Consider the following 20,141-nt stretch of genomic DNA (forward strand, 5'->3'; position numbering starts at 1 on the left):
TTTTTCTTTTGCTTTTTGGAGGGCAATTGGGGTTAAGTGACTTGCCCAAGGTCACATGGCTAGTTATTTGTGTGTTAAGTGTCTGAGGCCAGATTTGAACTCAGGTCCTCCTGACTCCAGGGCCAGTGCTCTATTCACTGCACCACCTAGCCACCCCTCCTCATTTTCTTTGGCTGGATTTTCATATGTGTCAGACCCACTAACCAGGTAGGGTTCCCAGGACTCTCTCCTGGGTCTTCTCTTCTCTATATATATTATTTCACTTGGTTATCTCATCAGGTCCATTGGATTCAATTATTATGTTTATGCATATGATTCTCAGATCTATTTATCTAGTCCTAACTTCTCTCCTGACCTCCAGTCTTACATTTCCAACTGCTTTTTGGAGATCTCCAAGTGAATGTTCCATAGGTACCTTGAACTCAACATGTCCCAAACTGAACAAATTATGCATTTCCCCCAAACCTTCCCATACTCCTAATTTCCCTATTACTGTGGAGGATACTGTCATCCTCTCAGTCACCCAGGATCCCAGCCTAGGTGTAATCCTCTACTCCCCAAGATCTAATCTGTTGCCAAGTCTTACTGATTCTACCTTCCCAACATATCTATGTACCTCCTTCTCTCCTCTGACTCTACTGCCACCCTCGTGCAGACCTTTATCACCTCACTGCTGAACTGTTGCAGTAGTTTTCTGGTTGATCTCTCTGCTTCAGATCTTTCCCCCTCCAGTTCATCCTTCACTTACCTGCCAAAGTGATCTTCCTAAAGGGCAGATCTGACTGTATCATTCTCCTATTCAGTAAACTCCAATGGTTTACCTGTTACCTCCAGGATCAAATATAAAATCCTTGTTGACTTTTAAGTAACCTTCATAATCTGTCCCCTTCTTACATTTCTGGTCTTCTAATACCTTACTCTCCTCCATAAACTCTCTGATTCAGTGACACTAGCCTCCTTGTTATTCCTCCATCTCCTGACTCCATGCCTTTGGCTAGTCTGTCCATTATCTGTACCTCTGTCCATTCTTTCTCCCTCCTCATCTCCACTTCCTGGCTTCCTTCAAGTTCCACCTAAAACCCCTCCTTCTACAAAAGTTTTCCCTGGTCACTCTTCATGCTATTGCCTTCTCTCTGAGATAATCTCCAAGTTATCTTGTACATCTCATGTATGTACACAATTATTTACTTGATATTTCCCCCACTAAATTGTAAAATAAACTGCTTGAGGACAGGGAATGTACCAGGGACCTGGTACACTGTAAGTGCTGAATTAATGTTTGTTGATTTGTTGACTTCATGGTTCTAAGCCCTATCTGATGCATCTTCACATCAGACCAAATCAGATGACAAATTAATTCAAAGCAAAGGCATTTAATTAAAACCAAATGCATAGTAAAAAATTAAGGGAACTGAGTTAAGTAACAAGTATACTCAACACCCATACTTAATTGGCTGCTACCCCCAATTGTTTCCCAGGAACACTAGTCAGATCCCAAATAATTGTTCTATCTCCCTAACACAGGAAGAAAACCATACACCTGTTCATTCACAGAAAGGGTTTAGGCTAGCCTGCAAAGCAAATTCTATGATGTTACTTTATTTTCCATCTAGATGTAATAGCAGTCCTGGGAGCACCATAATCTTCTCTTGAGAACTTGAGAGGAAGGTGTTCACCATATTGTTTTGATTCCAGTGCTTCACTCCCCATGTTACCTAAACTCGACATCTGTACCCTCAGTATGGTCTAGAGGTGACTGCTAATTGTCTCTAATTGTCTGCCCTAGACCGTATCTGAGCCTTTCCCTATGGAACCCTGACAGATCACCCCAGGGGATTGTGTCTCCCATTTTAAACTATGTGTACTGGAAGTATGTCTACTCAACTCCTCAATTAAAAGTCTCATGGAGTGATGTCATCATCGTATGGACTCCTCATAGAGGCATCAGGGAGAAATAGTTCAAAGAGATTTGTCTCTCAAGATTGAGGCTCTCTCAGCCCTAAGCATTTTGGCAACATAGGTTTTATTCATAGTCATTCTCTGTACACACCTCCACCTTGATTTATATACAAATTTAAAAGCTTTTGCATGAGCAAAATAAATGCAGCTAGAATTTGAAGAGAAACTATCACATAGGGAGAAAATCTTTGTACCTTATACTTCCGATAAAGGATATCTAAGATATATAGATATATCCCCATCTATATAGGGGACAGTTAGGAGGCACAATGGACAGAGTGCCAGGACTGTAGTCAGAAAGACTCATCTTCATGAAATCAAATCTGGCCTCAGAAAAATAATAGCTGTGTAACCCTGGCCTCAGTTTCCTCATCTGCAAAATGAGTTAGAGAAGGAAATGGCAAGTCATTCCAATATCTTTGCCAAAGATACCCCAAATGGGGCCACAAATAGTCAAACATGACTGAAAAATGACTGAACAACAACAATAACAAGCACAAAGATATCTAGAATATCAGTACAAATATATGATTAAGATATTCTGGAATGGATAAGTTGTTCTGAGTTGAGCCTGACTCAGGCCAGTCCCTTGGTTTAGATTTGATATCAGAAGTAAGTGAGATACCTATACATCACTCAACAGTTAACAAAAAGAGACTTACTTAGCCATACATAGCATGAGAAGAATATTCACCAAGAATAGAGATTGAGAATACGTAAAGTTGATTCAGATGAGTAAAGCTCCCTTGTTGGTACTATCCATCATGATTCACCAACCAAGCCTCGGAGCACCTTAGAGGTTCTCATGGTTACTTTATATACAAGCGATGAGGAAGTAACATCAATAATCTGATCCTTTAGTCCCCTGAGCCAAAGATGATTCAAGGAAGGTTTCAATACCTTTTAAGGAGAAGTTAGCCTAATTTTCATGGGGTGGGACCCCAGGAGTGGGTGGTTAGGGAGGTTAGGATATTGCTTCTACTGAATACTTAGTCAAAAGACATGAAAATTTAATTCTCAATAAGAAATTCAAACTATTGATAACTGTATGAAAAAATGTGCAAAACATTAATAATGACAATGCAAATTAATATAGCTCTCAGATTTGACCTCATGCCCATCAAACTTACAAAGTCAATAAAAGATTAAAATAGTCAAGATTGGTGATTTTTGGAAGATAGTTATGCTGATACATTAATGATGGTGCTGTGAATTAGTCTAACCATTCTGGAAAATAATTTGCATTTATGTAAGAAAAGTAATTAAATTGTTCATATCTTTTAATTCAAGGATCCCATAATGAGGCATATACCTCAAGGAAGTAAGATATAGAAAGGTTAAAATATTCATAGCAGCACTGTTTGTATGTAAGATGTTTGTTGCCCATGTAAAATGTGTATATCCACTTGGAATTTATAAACATATAGACAATCAGCTCTGGGGGAGATATGGATAGATATCTCTTGCCTATTCCTCTCCAAAGTAGATTTTGATTCCTGCCTGGAAAGGAGCAGGAAAAATGGCCACAACACTAACCACTGTATCTCCTCCGAGAGGGCTGTTGTTCAGTTATGTCTGATTCTTCATTATCTTGTTTGTGGTTTTCTTAACAAAGATCTTGGAATGGTTTGCCATTTCCCTCTTCAGTTCATTTTACATATAAGGAATTTGGGTAAGCAAGGTTAAGTGACTTGCCCAGGAGCACGCAGCTAGTGTCTAAGGCCAGATTTGAACTCAGGAAGATGAGTCTTTCTGACTTCGGGCTGGGCACTCTACCAATGCAACACTTAGCTGCCCTGAGAGAGTACAAGACTGGAATTATATCTATTTACCCCTACTAAATGTTGTTAGTCCTGATTTTTCTAGGTTCAAAAGCAAAAAAAATGGATAACTTCCCTGGCCACTTTCTTAAAAGGGAGAGTGTAGCCCTTAACTGACATATACAACCTCAACATCTTCCTACCAAATGCTAGCTACACAAAAGACCATCACAATAGTGAATAGTGTATAAACCCATTTGTTCAATCAATAAATAAACATTTATTAAGTATCTATTGTGTGCCAAACACTGTACTAAGAGCTGGCGATGCAAAAAGAGGCAAAAAACCAGTCCCTGCATGCGAACAAATATATACAAAGCAAGCTATATACAGGATAAATAGTAAATAACAGAGAGAAGGTATTAGAATTAAGAAGGTTTGGAGAAGTTCAATAAAAGATGGGATTTTAGCTGGGATTTAAAGGAAGTAAGAGACATTAATAGCCGAGTGGAGGAAGGAGAGCATTCTAGGCATGGCGGACAGCCAGAGAAAAGGCCCAGAGCTAAGAGATGGCGTGTAAAAATCAAATACAAAACAGAAATCAGAGAAGTTATACAGATTGGACTATATAAAAAATTAGGAAGATTTGCATGAGTTTTCCCACAGGCAGTGAGATATCTCAACTCAACTAAGAGATAGCTCATGAAAATTCTCCTGGTCCCAAGAGGAAATTTTTTAAGACTCAATGAAGGGGGGCAGCTAGGTGGTGCAGTGAATAGAGCACCGGCCCTGGAGTCAGGAGGACCTGAATTCAAATCTGACCTCAGACACTTAACACAAAAAACTAGCTATGTGACCTTGGGCAAGTCACTTAACCCCAATTGCCCTACTTTCCCTCTCCAAAAAAGAAAATAAAAAGACTCTGAAGGCAAAGAGAAAATTAGGGACCCATTGAGGAGTTGACTTCCTTTATATGCTTCAGATTTCCAAGTCTTTCTTCTCTTTCCTTCCTGAAGTCAGTTCAAAATGAGAGTCTAGAACCACACATGTCCTCTCTTAAAGTGAGAATGAAGAATATCTTTCCTCCCCAAAGCTCTAGCACTAGCTCCACCCCTCACACAGTCATATAAGGTGATGTCTTCATTCTCCCCACCAATTAGGAATCACTTTCTTTTTAAAATTTAAGATATTTTGGTTTAAAAAATTTACCCAACTACATGTAAAAACAATTTTTAACATTTATTTTTTGAACTTTGAATTCCAAATTCTCTCCCTTCCTCCCTCTCTGCCCACCACTGAGAAGGCAAGTAATTCTATATAGGTTATAGATGTGTAGTCATGCAAGGCATATCCATAATGGTCATTCTGTGAAAGAAAACATAGGCAAAAAAAAAAACTCTCAAGAAAAATAAAGTTTAAAAAAAAGTATGCTTCAATCTGTATTCAGACACCATCAGTTCTTTCTCTGGAAATGGACAGCATTTTTTCATCATAAATTCTTCAGAATTGGATTAGATTGTTGTATTGCTGAAAATAGCTAAGTCATTCACAGTTGATCATCTTACAATATTGCTGTTACTTTATACGCAGCACATTTTACTTTGCATCAGCCCATGCAAGTCTTTCCAGATTTTTTTGAGAGCATAGAAATCACTTTCTACAGGCAGTATATAGTACTACTTAGTTGAGAGTCAGATTACATGTGTTAGCAAAAATTAGAAACAAAGTAAATATACATCAGTTGATCAAATAACTAAACAAACTGTGGTAGATAAATGTAATCAATATTTTTGCATCATAAGAAAAGATAAAAATGATGAATAAAGAGAATCATTGAAAGACTGATAAATTGATGCAAAGTAAGCAGAACCAGGAAAGCAATATGCACAGTGGCCATAACAACATATATAAAAATAAGAATAACAGTAAAATAAGTGAAACTGAATTCTGTGAAGTTATAATGATCAAAACTGGCTTTAAAGAAGAATGTGAGAAAATGCCTTCCTTCTTTCTTTGAAGAGGTGGGGGTTTATGAGTGTGAAATGCCATAGATACATCAGACTTTTTCAATGTATTACCTAGTCTTCTTGAACTCTTTTTCCCCCTTTTTATAAAGGATGGTTTTTCAAGAAGGGGGACATACATTAGAAAATCTAATTGATATAAAAACAAAAGATGTTTATAAAAATCTATTAATAAAAACATTTCAATATTTGATATTGATGGGAATGTGGAAAGATAGACACAAACCCTGAGGGTGGCACAGAAGCTAGTGGTAGATCTGTGAACTGGTTTAACTGTTCTGAAAAACAATATGAATTTATGCAAGAACAGTCATTAAACTACTCATCTCAGAGACTTCATAACTGCTCATATATGATAAAGAGGCAAAAAATAAAGAGAAGTGTCTCATTCAATCTTTTTTGTGTTAGCAAAAAGTAGAAACAAAGTAAATTACATCGAATGGGGAGGAACTGAACAAATTGTGGTATATGTACATAATGTTTAATGTGAAAGTATATGTAGAACCTGTACTGGATTGTGTGCTGCCATAGGGGTGGGAAGAGGGAAGGGGGAAATTTGGAACTCAAAAAAAAGCTGAATGTTGTAAACTAATAGTAAATAAACCTTTTAAATAGAGAAATAGAATGGTGGGTCAGTGGAATAGATTGGGTACATAAGACACAGTAGTCAATGACCATAGTAATCTAGTGTTTGATAAACTCACAGATCCAAGTTTTGGGGACAAAAACTCACTATTTGACAAAAATTGCTGGGAAAACCAGAAAGCACTTTGGCAGAAACTAGTTATAGGTCAACATCTCACACCATATACCAAGATAAGGTAAAAATGGGTACATGATGTAGATATAAAAGGTGATATCATAAGCAAATTAGGGGAGCATGAAAATTTTACCTGTCTGATCTATGGAGTACAGAAGAATTTATGACCAAAGAAGAGATAGAGAGGGTCATAGGATGTAAAATGTCTAATTTTGATTACATTAAATTAAATAGGGTTTGCACAAACAAAACTAATACAGCTAAGATTAGAAGGAAGGCAGGAAACTGGGGGGAAAAGTTTTTTGTACAGCAAGTTTCTCTGATAAAGGCCTTAATTCTCAAATATGTAGAGAACTGAGTCAAATTTTTACAAGTTATTCCCCAATTGATAAATAGTCAATGGATATGGACAAGCAATTTTCAGAAGTCTAAGCTACCTATAATAATATGAAAAAATGCTGTAAATCACTGTTGATTAGAGAAATGCTAATTAAAACAACTCTGAGGTGTCACTTCCCACCTATGAGATTGGCTAAAATGACAGAAACAAAAATTGACAAATATTGGAGTGGATTTGGAAAAATAGGCACACTAATGCATTATAGGTAAAGTTGTGAATTGATCCAACCATTCTGGAGAGCAATTTGGAACTATACTCAAAGAGCTATACAACTCTGCATACTCTTTGACCCAGATCTGTACCCTTAAATGATCAAAGAAAAAGGAAAAAGACCTATATATACAAAAATATTTATAACAGCTCTTTTTGTGGTGGCAAAGAATTGGAAATTGAGGGGATGCCTATCAATTATTGAATGGCTGGACAAACTGTGGTATATGATTGTGATGGAATACTATTGTGCTATGAGAAATAGCGGGATGCTTTCAGAAAAACCTGGAAAGACTTACATGATGCAGAGTAAAATTGACAGAACCAGAACAATGTACACAGTAATAGCAATAATGTATAATGATCAACTGTGAATGACTTAGCCATTCTCAGCAATTCTGAGACAATTCTGAAGGACTTATGATGAAAAATGCTGTCCATATCCAGAGAAAGAACTGAGGGAGTCTGAATGTAGATTGAAGCATTTTTTTTCAATTTATTTTTCTTGCTTTTTTTGCAATATGGCCAATGTGAAAATATGTTTTGCCTGATTTCACATTTGTAATTAATATCACATTTCTTGACTTCACGATGGGTGGGAGGGAGACAATTCAGAACTCAAAATTTTAAAAAGAATGTTAAAAATAAATAAATAATCCTTTTTTTTTTAAAGAAAAAGAAAGAGGCATTTGAGTTGAGCCTTGAAAGAAGCCAGGGATTTAAAGAGGTGGAATGGAGGACAAAGAGCATTCTAGGAAACGTGGGTAGCCAGTGCAAAGGCACAGAGAGGTAGTGTTGTTTGTGAAAAACAGGGAAAAAGCCAGTTTGGCTGAACATTACAGCTCAGGAATGGAAGTAATATTTAACAAAGTTGGAAAGGTAGGAATAGGTCAGATTGTGACAGCTTTTGAAAGATAATTAGAGGAGCTTATATTAGATCTTAGAAGCAATAGGGTGTCAATAGAATGCATTGAGGTGGGATAACTAATTAGGAAGCTATCTCAGTAAGCCAGGTGAGAGGTGATGAGGATCTGAACTATGGTAGGAGCTGTGTGAGTGCAGGGTAGACATGCCAGGGAAATTGGGCAGGTAGAAACAAAAAAATTTGGCAACTGATTGCATATACAGAGAGAGAAGTCAAGGATGACACCAAGGTTGGGAAATTGAGGAAATAGAAGGATGGTGGCCCCTTGACAAAAAGAGGAAAGTTTGAAAGAGGGCTCAGTTTGCACAGAAAAGATGAGTTCAGTTTTAGACATATTAAGTTTGAGATGCATATAAGACATTCAGTTTAAAATGTCCAATAGGAAGTTAGTTGGTAATGCACTATTGGAACTCATGACAAACTAGGGCTAGATATATAAATTAAGAAATAAACTGCATAGATATGACCATTAAACTCGTGGGAGCTTCTTACCAAGCTAGATGTTATGAAGGGATGACAGAAAAGGGCTCAGGACAGATCCTTGGGTACCCCTGTGGTTAGGGGGTATGATATAGATGATGAAACTGTTAAAGATACCAAAAAGCAATAGACAGGGTAGGGGAGACCCAGGAGAGGACAGTGTTAGGAAGAGACAGGAAGAGAGACAGAGACAAATGGAGAAAGAGAGACAAAGAATCCAGGAGATGGCGGTCATCAGTGTCAAATGATGCAGAGAGATCAAGGAGATTGAGGATAGGAGGTCTCTGAGTACAGTTGTGTAAATTTGAAGGAAGAGAAGGAGACTGAGGTCAAATCACAAGAAGACTCTTCTCTTCCTTTAGGACCCAGAATCCCAGAGAAATTCTTCCTCACCTCCTTCCCCTCCCATTCTTCTTCCAAGATTGTAGGGGTACCCAATCCACTAGTGACAATTTTAGGTTTATTGTCTAATCCCCATTCCAAATCCCTGCTTCCCCATCTGAGACCCTTTACAAGATCAAAGCTGAGTAGGGGCTGAAAAAAGCTGCCTTCTTTTAAGAGTCCACCAGGGGGCAGAGCAAACAGAGGCCAGTCCCACCCCTTAGGAACCCCCACAACACCTCCCTGAAGGGGAAGTCCAGCTGTCACTGGCCACAACCCCTTCTGTCTCTTTTCCAGGCCCAGATGGAGCTGAGCTTTGTAACCTGTCATCCCTAACCCTGGAACCTCTCCTAGAAGAGAAAGAAGGAAGGAAAAAAAGGAAAAGGAAGGAAGGAAGGAAGGAAGGAAGGAAGGAAGGAAGGAAGGAAGGAAGGAAGGAAGAGAGGGAGGGAGGAAGGGAGAGAAAGAGGGAGGAAGGAAAAGGGGAAGAAAGGACGGAAGAAGGGAGGGAAGAAGTAAGAAGGGAGGGAAGGAAGGGAGGGAGGGAAGAAAGAAGGGAGAGAGGCAGGGAGGGAAGAAGGGAGAGAGGGAGGGAAGGAAGGAAAGGAAGAAAGGAGGGAAGAAGGGAGAGAAGGAGGGAAGAAGAAGAAAGGAAGGGAGGGAGGAAAGGATGAAGGGAGAGAAGGAAGGGAGGGAGGGAGGAAAGGAGAGAAGGAAAAAGAGATGGAGGGAGAGAGGGAGGGAGGAAGGGAGGGAAGAAAGGACTTCTTTTCCAGGCTATCCTGGGAGCAGTGTTGTTGGTCCCTGTTCCACCCTGTCTCTCTGCTCCTCCCTCAGCCTCCCAGCCCTGGAAGCCTGGCCAGCTGCATTCCAGCCCTGGGCCATCACCATAACAACCTGACAGAGTAGCCAGGACAGACCAGGGAAAAAGGAGCCAGGACAAGCCCAAGGCCAGAGCACCAGACCAGAGAAAAGGGTAGGGACAGGGAACCAGGACAAAGACAGGGCCAGGATAGGGACTAGGACAGTACCAAGACCCAGACAGGGATCCAAGCTAGGAGAGGGACAAGAAGTTAGGGTCAGAACCAGAGAACCAGGCCAGTAAAAGAGACAGACCAGTTCTGGGAATAAGCCAAGCCATGAAGCCAGGACAGGCTAGGAACAGGATCTCTCTTTGTCCTTCAGTATTTCCCTAGGCTCTGAAGAATCCGTGGTGCCTAAGAAGGGCAGGAATGGTAGGGATTAGGGTGTCAAGTAACTCTTCAGAGAAGGGGTAAATACCTGCAGCCACTGCCTATTACTCTCCCCTTCCCCCACCTGGGACACATCTTCAGACACAGGAGGTATAGGTGAAAGGAAGAAGGATCTGGGCATCAGGGAAAGGTATATAGGGGATTATGCTTACCAACATTATAGGGATATTCTAGGTTGCCTGTAATAATCCTATCTAAGGTTTGCAAAGCATTTAACATCTTATCTCATGTAATCAACACAACAAGATAGGTACTACTATTGTCCCTATTTTTCAGACGAGGAAACAGGTCAAGAAACGCTAAGTGGCATGCATACCCATGGTCATACAGATAATAATATCTGAGGTAGGATTTGAACTCAGATCAACTAACTGCCTATTGGCTATTTCAAAATGAATGTCCTATATGCATTTCAAATTCCATGTGTCCAAAACTGAACTCATCTTTTCTGTTCAAACTGCCCCCCCTTCTTGTCAAAGGGTACCACCGTCCTTCTATTCCCTCAACTTCCCAACCTTGGTGTTATCCCTAACTCTTCATTCTACCTATCCAATCTGTTGCCAAATTTTTCTCTTTCTGCCTCCCTTGTGTCTCTGGTGACATCTCCTCTTCACTCACACAGCTAGCATTCTAGTCTTTCTGAGTCTAAGTCCAGCCCTACCCAGTTGCCTCAGTGAGGCAATGATTCCTCTCCTTTCTGTGTCTGCAGCTATGGAAGGAGACAACTTTTAGGATTAACCCAATCTCAAAACTGGAAGGAACCTAAGATGACATCAGATTAACTCCTTCTTGAAGAGTTATAAAAAACTAAGGTACAGAGAAGGGAAGTAATTTGCTAAAGATCACACAGTTAATGAGAGAGCCAGGATTAAGTGCTCTTTTCATCACAATATCTAAGCTGCTTCTAAACTACAGAGGACTCTGGGGAGGAAATGCAGAGGGAGGAAGAAATGCACCATAGAATTTTTCAGGGAGTAGGTGAGGCATCAGAGCCCTGAGTTGTTGGATGTTCCTGAGCCTCTGGGCCCCTGAACCTCTTAGCCTCAAGCACCCCAGGTGCCCTGATTTCTTGAGTTCCCTGAGCACTAATGAGCCCCTAAACCCCTAAAATCCTGGCTCTCCAGCACTCTTGAGCCCTTAACCTCTGAACCCTGAACAAGCACCTATGCTGTTGCTTGCCCTAAACCCTTGAGAAGTTATTACTGCCCATTCTTCTAATTACCTTTCACTTATTTTTGTATCCATAGAAAGTAAACTAAAAACAATGAAAGAAAGAAAGGAGGAAAGGAAGGAAGAAATAAGTTATTCTTGCCCATTCCTCTGATTACTTTGCACTAAAAAGGTGAAAGGAAGGAAGGAAGGTCTTTTTAAGGGCAGTGACCCTTTTATTTTTGTCTTTGTAACCCCAACACCTAACAGAGCCTAATAATAGGTATTTAATAAATGCTTGTGGATTGATTGATTGACCCTCTAAGCCCAGAAATCCTTAATAACTTTTAGCCTCTGAGCCCTGAGCCCTTGGGTCCTCCTAAACCCCCAGCCCTGAATCAATGAATCCTTGATTTCCTGAAACTTATTTGGGTACCACTTTGTATCCCCAACCCTTGGTCCCTAGGGTAATACTGAGTCCCAAAGTCCTTGAGTCTTTTCTCCTTGAGCCCCAAGTACCTGAACCCTCAGCCCCCTAAGCCTTTTCTGTGTTCTGGGTTCTAGGTGTGGAGGTCTTGAAAGCCCATCTAAGGAAGAGCTCTTCCCTCCCACAGGCCCTAGGAGGGACAGGGGAGGGGTGGAAAGGAGAGAGGACAGCTGAGGTGAAAGTATCCATCCGTCTGACTGACTGGGTGTCTGTCAGTCTCAGCCCCTCCCTGCCTGCTGCTCCACTCTTCCCCACAGAAACTTGAGTCACAGCCACTGTCCAGGCTCCCACCCCTAGCGACCTCAGCCCCGCCCGTTGGTCCCAGAATCTGGCACTTGGGAGGAAGGCGGGGGAGGGCAGGGACGAGGGATCTTGGGGGAGAGAGCCGGTATTTCTGTTCACTTGTATATGTTCTTGGAACCTAGGCTCCTCCGCAGTCTCTGCCTTGCAATCTTAAACTTTCTCTGATTCTCTGTGATTCTGTCTGCATATTATTATTATTAATAAAACTAATGATGCTAGTAACTCGTCTTTATATGGGGCTTTAAGGCTTCCCATGAATCTCTATCCTGCTCTCCTTCTCCCTGACTCTCCCACCCCTCCCCCACCTTCATTTTCTCAGGTTCAGATTTGGGAGAAGAGCAGAGGGAAGGTTCTTCCTTCACGGGGACCTCAGGTCAGCCAGAAACTCCAGACTTGGTCCATTTCACTCCTCCTCCTCCCTCTTAGAACTAGGACACTGTGGGTGCTTACTGCGCACTTCCTCTTTGTCCCAAAACTGCAGCTCAATCCCGATTCCGGATCCCCAGACTCACATGGGCCAGCTCTTTGGGGCTGGGTGTGTCGGAAGATGCCAGCGCGCTGACACAAAGCGCCCCCCTCCCTTGAGGCGGGTGTCGACGTCACTGGGAGGGACGGTGATTGGTGGGGAGCGGCCCCCCTAGAGAGAGACACCTGCCTCACCGCTGCTTTCCCAAGGACCAAGGAGTACCGACTTCAGCTGGGTGTTTATGGTGGCTGAGGGGGGCGGATAAGGAGAAAGGGAAAAGGCTTGTTAGAAGGAATTCCAAAAGTTGGGACTGATCCTCCCTTTCCTTTTTCATTGCCCCTGCCCTCCTTGCTGCCCCCCCCCCATTTTTCCCTCCACTTTACTGTACTTCCGCACCCCGGGGTTTCCCGAGTCGGTAATGACCTGTTCTATACTCATCCAGCCACCCTTCGCTCAGCAGGAGACATACTTTAATCATCTGAGGTGCCAAATGAGGACGTACCTCCCCTTCCTCATCCACCACCACCAGCCCTAGCAGAGAACGGAAGACTGGAGGGAAGCATTGGTTGGTCTCTCCTCTGAGGTGGAAGATTATAGGTTCCGAAAGAGGCATACATTTTCAGATGAGGCCAATAAGATTTCTTTTGTTTGATTTTTTTCTTTCTTACAAAGGTTGGGGGGAATAAGTAGAGTGAATAGGAAATATTAATGATATTTAAAAAATAGGAGGGCATAAAAAAACCCTTTTATTAAGTTAAAAAAATACATTGAAAGTAAAAATAAAAAATTTTTCAAATGAAAGGGGTGGGAGGGGGAAGGGCAGAGTCCTGGATCATATATTTAGAGCTGGAAGGAATCTGAAAGGTCATTTGGAATGAAAGAATGAATCTGAGCTGTCAATTGATAGCCCAGTCACATAATCTATGTGTTAGTCACATTATCTATAAAATCAGGCTAGTAAGAATTAGACTACCTATCTTACAGGGTTGTTGTGAAAGTCTAATGAAATCATTCATGTAAACAGGAAACATAAAGGGCTCTATAAATGTTAGCTATTCTCTTTTATTTATCAACAAACATTGATCATGGGCCTACAGAGTACCCCTGGGGATACCATACAGGTAGATGACATTGAGCCCTTGCTCTCAATAAGTTTATAGTATAAAGAGACTTTGAGGTGGGGTTGAGGAAAAAAAACTATGACCTCACTGGTGTTGAGGAATCTGGGTTTCCTCAAGTCCCCACTGAGCTCTAAGTAGGAGATAAACTTTTCAGCATCACCTGAAGAGTGTCTGACCTGTGGCAGAACATTCTGAGTTTGTATTGGTCTGATCAGCCCTAACTGGACACATTGAAAGTTGAATCTAGCATGGTGATGTCATTTTGTTTCTCTTCATGAAAGAAAGACAATAACTAATCCGTGTGACCCTGGCTAAATCGTTTAACCTTTCTGGTCTCAGTTTGTCCCTCTAAATTTGAGAATTTGGGGCCCTTTTTCCTGCTTAAAATCCTATAATCCTGCCATGGTCTTCCCCTTTCCTCATTTCCTGTAACTCCCCTCCTCTCTGTATGCCAGATGACTGGGCTTCTGTTCTTTGTCCTTGTATTTCTATCTTGCTCTTTCTCTCAGGGTCCTCACTCCCTAAAACCTATGCCCTTTGCTTCTCTGCTCCCCAGAAGCTTCTGATCATCTCATTCTACCTGTCTATGTACTTTAACAATCTATAGATTTTTTATTCCCATGCCCCTGCCTTAGGGAGGAGGAAAAGGGATATGGCACTGGGGAAGTTAGGAGAGGGATTATAGCCTCCCCCTCTTGTGTCAGGTTATACCCACTCCTCCTTCTCACCCAGGAAATCACATGGCAGAGGAAATCATGGTTCACTCATCCCTGCTTCCCTTAGGGTTGGGAGTCGGGCAGCAGATCTGCTTTCCACTCCCTTCCCCTAGCCAGAATAATCCTAAAGGAAAAGGACTCTCATGAGCTCCAGCACTCTTGGATTTGAGGCTCTGTGGCCCATCCCTTCACCCTGTGACTCAGCTTCCTTACCAGAACAGGTACAGCTTCTTGGTTCAAGAGAGATATCCCCACAGAGGTATTCTCCCAGATCCTGAGAGTACAGTCCTTTTTCCTTTCCTGGCAGAATCAGAAATCAGACTCAATTTAAACAAAATTTTGTAGGCAACGGGGATTTGAATGAAAAGGCAATTAACTCCAAGGCCTCCTTCACTTGTCCTCCTAGACACTTATATGCAGCCTCTAATACTTTCTTGAGTTACTTTCTTCACCATCCCAATTAACTGACCCATCACTTACAAAGCTCCCAAATCTCACTACTTACTCCTGGGAGCCTTCCTAGATTGGTCATTTTGATTCCATTCCTCCAAACCTTTGCTTAGCTCCTATAGTCTACTATGTGCAAAGCCCTGGAGAGTTAGCCATTTTCTGTTGATTTGTCTTGACATGGCACTTGTCTCTGATAGAGCATCCCCAGTAATTCCCTCATATTAATCTCCATGCCATCCCTTAAGATATAGTATAAAGAACACAAAGACATCGATCCTTCCTGTCATGAACGGAGCCCTAGAACATCAGAGCTGGGAAGGAACTTTGAGAGATCATCTATTCCACCCCAACCAATAAACAGTGAGGAACAGGATGCTGTTCAAAGGCAGAACTCTCTGTTAAAGGGAATTTCAGTACTGTTAAAGATGGCACTAGTTCTACTTGCAAGTTGTCTCTACTAGATTTCTACTTTTGTTATCTGATTCATAAACAAATTGATTCCTATTAAAATATTAATATAAAAGTGCAAAGATTAACCTGTAAAATATGTAGATGGGAAAACAGAGACTGGGGCAGATAGGTGACACAGTAGACAGAGCTCTGAAGTCAGGAGGACCTGAGTTCAAATCCAGCCTCAGACGCTTACTAGCTGTGTGACTCTGGGCAAGTCATTTCACCCTGACTGCCTCTGAAAGAAAAAAAGAAAAGAAAAAAGAGACCCAGAGGGGGGAAGGAACTTGCCCAATGTCACATAGCAAGTTACTAGCAGAGGTGGCATTATAACTGGGGTCTCCTGACTCATAGGTCAAGGCTCTTTACTTTAGATGACACTGCCCATCTTGGTCTTGGGTTTGGGGGTTTGTTTTTTTTTGTTTTTGTTTTTTGGAGGGGGGGAAGGCTGGGCAATTGGGATTAAATGACTTGCCCAAGGTCACACGGATAGCAAATGTTAAGTGTCTGAGGTCAGATTTGAACTCAAGTCCTCCTGACTTCAGGGCCAGTGTGCCACCTAGCATCTTGGTTTTGGTTCAATGTATCTTTTCTTCTCTCTAGAAATCCTGTACATGGATAGCTGTTTCAGACTGTGACTTCTCCAAGGGTGGATACCAGGTCTGACACAGCACAATTAAATCCCTCATTAAAAGGCTTTTGAGTCCCTTTTAAACAAAACAGTGTGTTGATCATGCCACATCCATGTTCCAAACCATTCAATGGCTCCCACTACTTATAGGACAAAGTCCCAAGGATGTTTAGCCTGGCATTCAAAGCCCTTCAAATTCTGACCCCACCACACCTTTCCAACCTCATCATCCTCTATATCCTATGTTAACTTTAACTATGTTAACGTATTAACTAATGTTAAATTATGGGATTACTAAAATTCACCAAATAGTCCCCTCTTTCCATCCTGGCCTTTCCCATCTCTGAAACTTTGTTTATGTTCTGACCGGGACGCTCTCTTTCTGCCAAAAAATATTCCTTTCCCCAATCTCTAACTGTAAAAATGTTACCTAAATAATATTGTTGTAAATAATGTGATATTGTGGGAAAGGGCCCTGGGTTCTGGTAACCATTCTAATACTAATATTAATAGTCAATTAAACCTGACAATCATTCCTTAAGTGCCTACTGTGTTCTAGGCACTGAGCCAGGTACTAGGGCTAAAAACACAAAAAAAGTGATCAGTTTTTGCTCTTGAGGAGTGGGGGTAGTGTATGATAAAGCATGATGGCAGGTAGTTAAATAAAGAAGTAATTTCAGGAGGGAGAGAAAAGTAAGAACTGGGAGACCGGGAAGTTCATGTGCCATGAGCTGAGCCTTGATGGAAAGGAAGACTGATTTAGAATTAAAGGTGTATAAAGGGTGTATTCCAGGCATGCAATATCTTTCTTTCTAGGCAATCTGGGTTAAATGATTTGCTCAGGGTCACACAGCTAGTAAGTGTATGAGGTCAGATTTGAACTCAGGTGTTCCTGACTCCAGGGCCATTGAACCACCTATCCACTGAACCACCTAGCTGCCCCTGGGAAGACATTTTGAGATATCTTTTTTTTTTTCTTTTTGGAGGTGGGCAATTGGGGTTAAGTGATTTGCTCAAGGTCACAGGGCTAGTAAGTGCTAAATGTCTGAGGCCGGATTTGAACTCAGGGAGATAATATTTTGAGTCCATGAATGAATGAGTGAATGAAAAAAGAATTTATTAAGTGTTTACAATGTGCAAAACACTATGTCAGGGAGAAGCCAGTAGGTTAGTTTAGCAGAATCTCAAATCCATGAAGTTAATGCTGCTAGTGACTCCACTGAAATTACCTTGTTGCTGTTGTTGTTTTGTTTGTTTGTTTGTTTTGGGGTTTATTTTGCTTTTTGGAGGGCAGTTGGGGTTAAGTAACTTGCCCAAGATTACATGGCTAGTTTTTTTGTGTGGGTATTAAGTGTCTGAGGCCAGAACCAAACTCGGGTCCTCCTGACTCTGGGGCCTGAGCTTTACTCACTGCTCCACCTAACTGCCTCCCTTGTTGTTGTTTTTAATCTACTTATTCATATTCAATAGAATGTAAGCTCCTTGAAGGCAGGAACTGTTTCTTTCTTCTAGCCCTAGCATCTCGCACAGTGCCAGTCACTTCTTGGTAAGTGATTAATAAATGCTTGTTGATTTGATGCTTAATTGTTTCCTCCTTTGTAAAATGAGGTAATAATACTTTCCCTCCAAATCTCACAGGGTTATTGTAAGGCATTCACTTTGTAAACTATAAAGGGCTAAGGAAATGTAATCCATTCTTATTGTAGTCCTTTAAGGCCTAGCTCAGATGCTATCTCCTTTGGGAAGCCTTCCCTGACCACTCTGGCCAGTGGTACAGTCAATGAAGGCTGTGGGTGTACAGACAAGACAAAGCTTCCAGATGGGGGAGAGGGAGGTAGTTATATCTTTCTCCATATGTTTGATTCCCTTTCTGCTAGACTGTAAGGTTCATGAATTCCAGGACCAGGTCTTGTGTAGATCTTTGTTTCTTCAACTCTTGGCATAATTATACTAAGGAGATACTCTGTGAAAATAAGAAACAGACTCCTAGATTTGACTGAGAGTCAGAAGAAATGGGTTCCCGTGCTGACTCCCTCTGTCTCAGTTTCCCCATCTAGAAATGGAGTGTAATAGTCTCTAAGGTCCCTTCCAGCTCTGACATACTCTGGTTTGAAGAATGTCTGTGTCATTGCTGTTGTCAATGTTGGCTTGGTCCTAGTCTTGATCTTTAGTCTAGGTTCCTGACACTCCTCTCAAACCATGAATTTACTATCCCAGTTCAACTAGGGACCATTTTCCCTTTGCCTGCTCTCTAGGTCACTGATGCTCCCTCTTCACTCCCTTCCTCACTGCCAAGGAACCCAAAAGAGAGGGCATCCTCTTTCGGAGTTACCACAGGCATAGACCTCATTGTCTTGATGTATGGGGGTGGCCCAGCTTCCCTACTCCTTCCAGGAAGTGACCTTCAAGGAAGATGGGTCTGCTCAGAGCTCTGGGAGCAGCAATGGGGGCATACTTGATCCCCAGAGAGAGGCCCTCACATCTGGACCACCCGCTAATCCCTGGACAATGGAAGAGCCAGAAACTTGAAACTCTTGGGGTCGGGACAAAGGGCAAAGGCAGGAGTGGGCAGGATCCGGTCTTATCCTCCCTTCCACTCAAATCCGACCCTTCCTTATTCCCTCCCTTTCTTGCTTCTATCTCTCACCAGACCCCTGCAGCCCCATCGATCCACTTTTCTGAGCAAGCTCCTGCACTCTGTCCGATGTCTGGGACGATGGACTTGGCTCCTGTCCCTCGCCCCAGCTTCCTGAGTGGGCCTGGGGAGAAGGGGATGGGGATGCTGATGGAGGGGGAAAGCAGAGACCACAGGGTCAGAAGGGGGAGGGTGGAAACCATTGGGAGTAGAGACAGATGTGGCCCTGAATGGGCCTACAAGTTTCAGAGTTATAATTACTGAAGGAGGAACGGGGGTGGGGGGAAGGGTCAGAGCATCTGCCTGAGTTTACTCGGCACCCCTCGGGGTACTGAAGTAATTTAGGGTTGGGGGAGCAGTGTGTGCAAAAGCTTTCAGGCTAAGGAAGCTGAGCCTCTGGGCCCTGCTAGAGCCTAGCTCCGAGCCTGCAACAGGCAGAAAAGCAGCTCCTCGGGGCAGAGCTCCTGGTATCCCCCTCCCCCAATAGCCAATTGGATTTAGCACGGAAGGTGGGGGGCTATGCGATTAGGATTTAATTTTTCTCAGAGCTGGGAGTGGTGTCCTATAACCCTAGGCCCGCAAACCCCACACGTCTGCTGGAGGACTGAGGGGGGGTGGATTGGGGGCCCATATGCCACCTCCCCCTTCCCGGGGGTGGTGAGTCACCAGCTTCTCTCAACTCTCCCTACATAGTCTCCACACTCTGCTGGCCGATACCAAACTACGTTCGCGGGGGAGAAACGGCCCAAAAGGCCCCTCCCCAAGCCTTTTTGCCTATCTCCTTTTCTCTGGCAAAGAGGGGTTCCCGCGCCTTTAGTATTTTCTCCCCTGCTAGAGGCGGAGCAGTGGAGGTTGATACCTTCTACCCACCTGCGCAGGGTCGCAAGGGGGGGCCAGCCCTCCCCTTAGTGGCACACTTGGTACAGGCCAGCTGAGAGACCAGGGCCGGAGCCGGGAATCTGTACAATAGCTCTGGGGCCGTGGCCGGGGCCGGGCCGGGACTGGGCAGCTGTTGAGGCGGTCGCCGCCCCCACCCCCACCGCCCCGCCCCGCGAGCCCGGCGCCCGTGGATCTCTGCCTCGCCAGCTGCACGGGGCCACTGGGTCCTGATCGCTTGCATTTGGAGGTGTGGGTGAACCCCATCCCCCTGAGCTCCAGAAGAGGAAGAGGAGGAGGAGGAGGAGGAAGAAGAAAGGAAGCCAAGGCGGGATGAGCCGTCCGATCCCCCCAGAAGCCACGGGGGTGGGGGAAGCACCGAGCTCCGACCGGCGCCGCCTCCGCGGCTGAGATCTCAAGGCGTTCCGCAGAGGAGCAGACCCCACCCCGCCGCACAGGAGCTATGGATCAGGGCCAACACCAGGAGCCGGACCCCAGCGCCCCACAAGGTACCCGCCGGATTCGCCAGGAGGTTGGCGCTCAGGCAATAGACTGAGGCAGGGAGGGAGGCCCTGGGTGGGCTGCGCAGCTCAGAGGCCTGGGAAGGGGGTGGGGGGCGCCTGCTCTGGGCGTGGAGCCGTCCCCCCTCCTCCTGCCCCCATCTAGGCCAGACACTGCTGGGGAGTGGGGAGTTTTAAAAATAAA

General features: G+C 43.2%; 1 protein-coding gene across 4 annotated transcripts in view; it reads left to right on the top strand.

The window, feature by feature from the left end:
* Nucleotides 1-19,275: 19,275 nt before the first annotated feature.
* MAP7D1 (MAP7 domain containing 1) overlaps nt 19,276-20,141 on the top strand; it is a 29,283-nt gene continuing 28,417 nt past the window's right edge. For 2 of the 4 annotated variants that reach the window (XM_069067937.1, XM_069067938.1), the window contains exon 1: nt 19,280-19,945. In XM_069067937.1, coding sequence (XP_068924038.1) covers nt 19,900-19,945 — 46 coding nt within the window. In that variant the 5' untranslated portion in view covers nt 19,280-19,899. Of the gene's footprint in view, nt 19,946-20,141 lie in introns of all 4 variants that reach the window. The other 2 variants (XM_069067939.1, XM_069067935.1) reach the window with 2 other exon arrangements.

This window comes from Petaurus breviceps, unplaced genomic scaffold (assembly GCF_028583685.1).
Source record: "Petaurus breviceps papuanus isolate PSGF00001 unplaced genomic scaffold, PetGlider_PUasm1.0 90760, whole genome shotgun sequence".
In the NCBI taxonomy this organism is placed as follows: domain Eukaryota; kingdom Metazoa; phylum Chordata; class Mammalia; order Diprotodontia; family Petauridae; genus Petaurus; species Petaurus breviceps.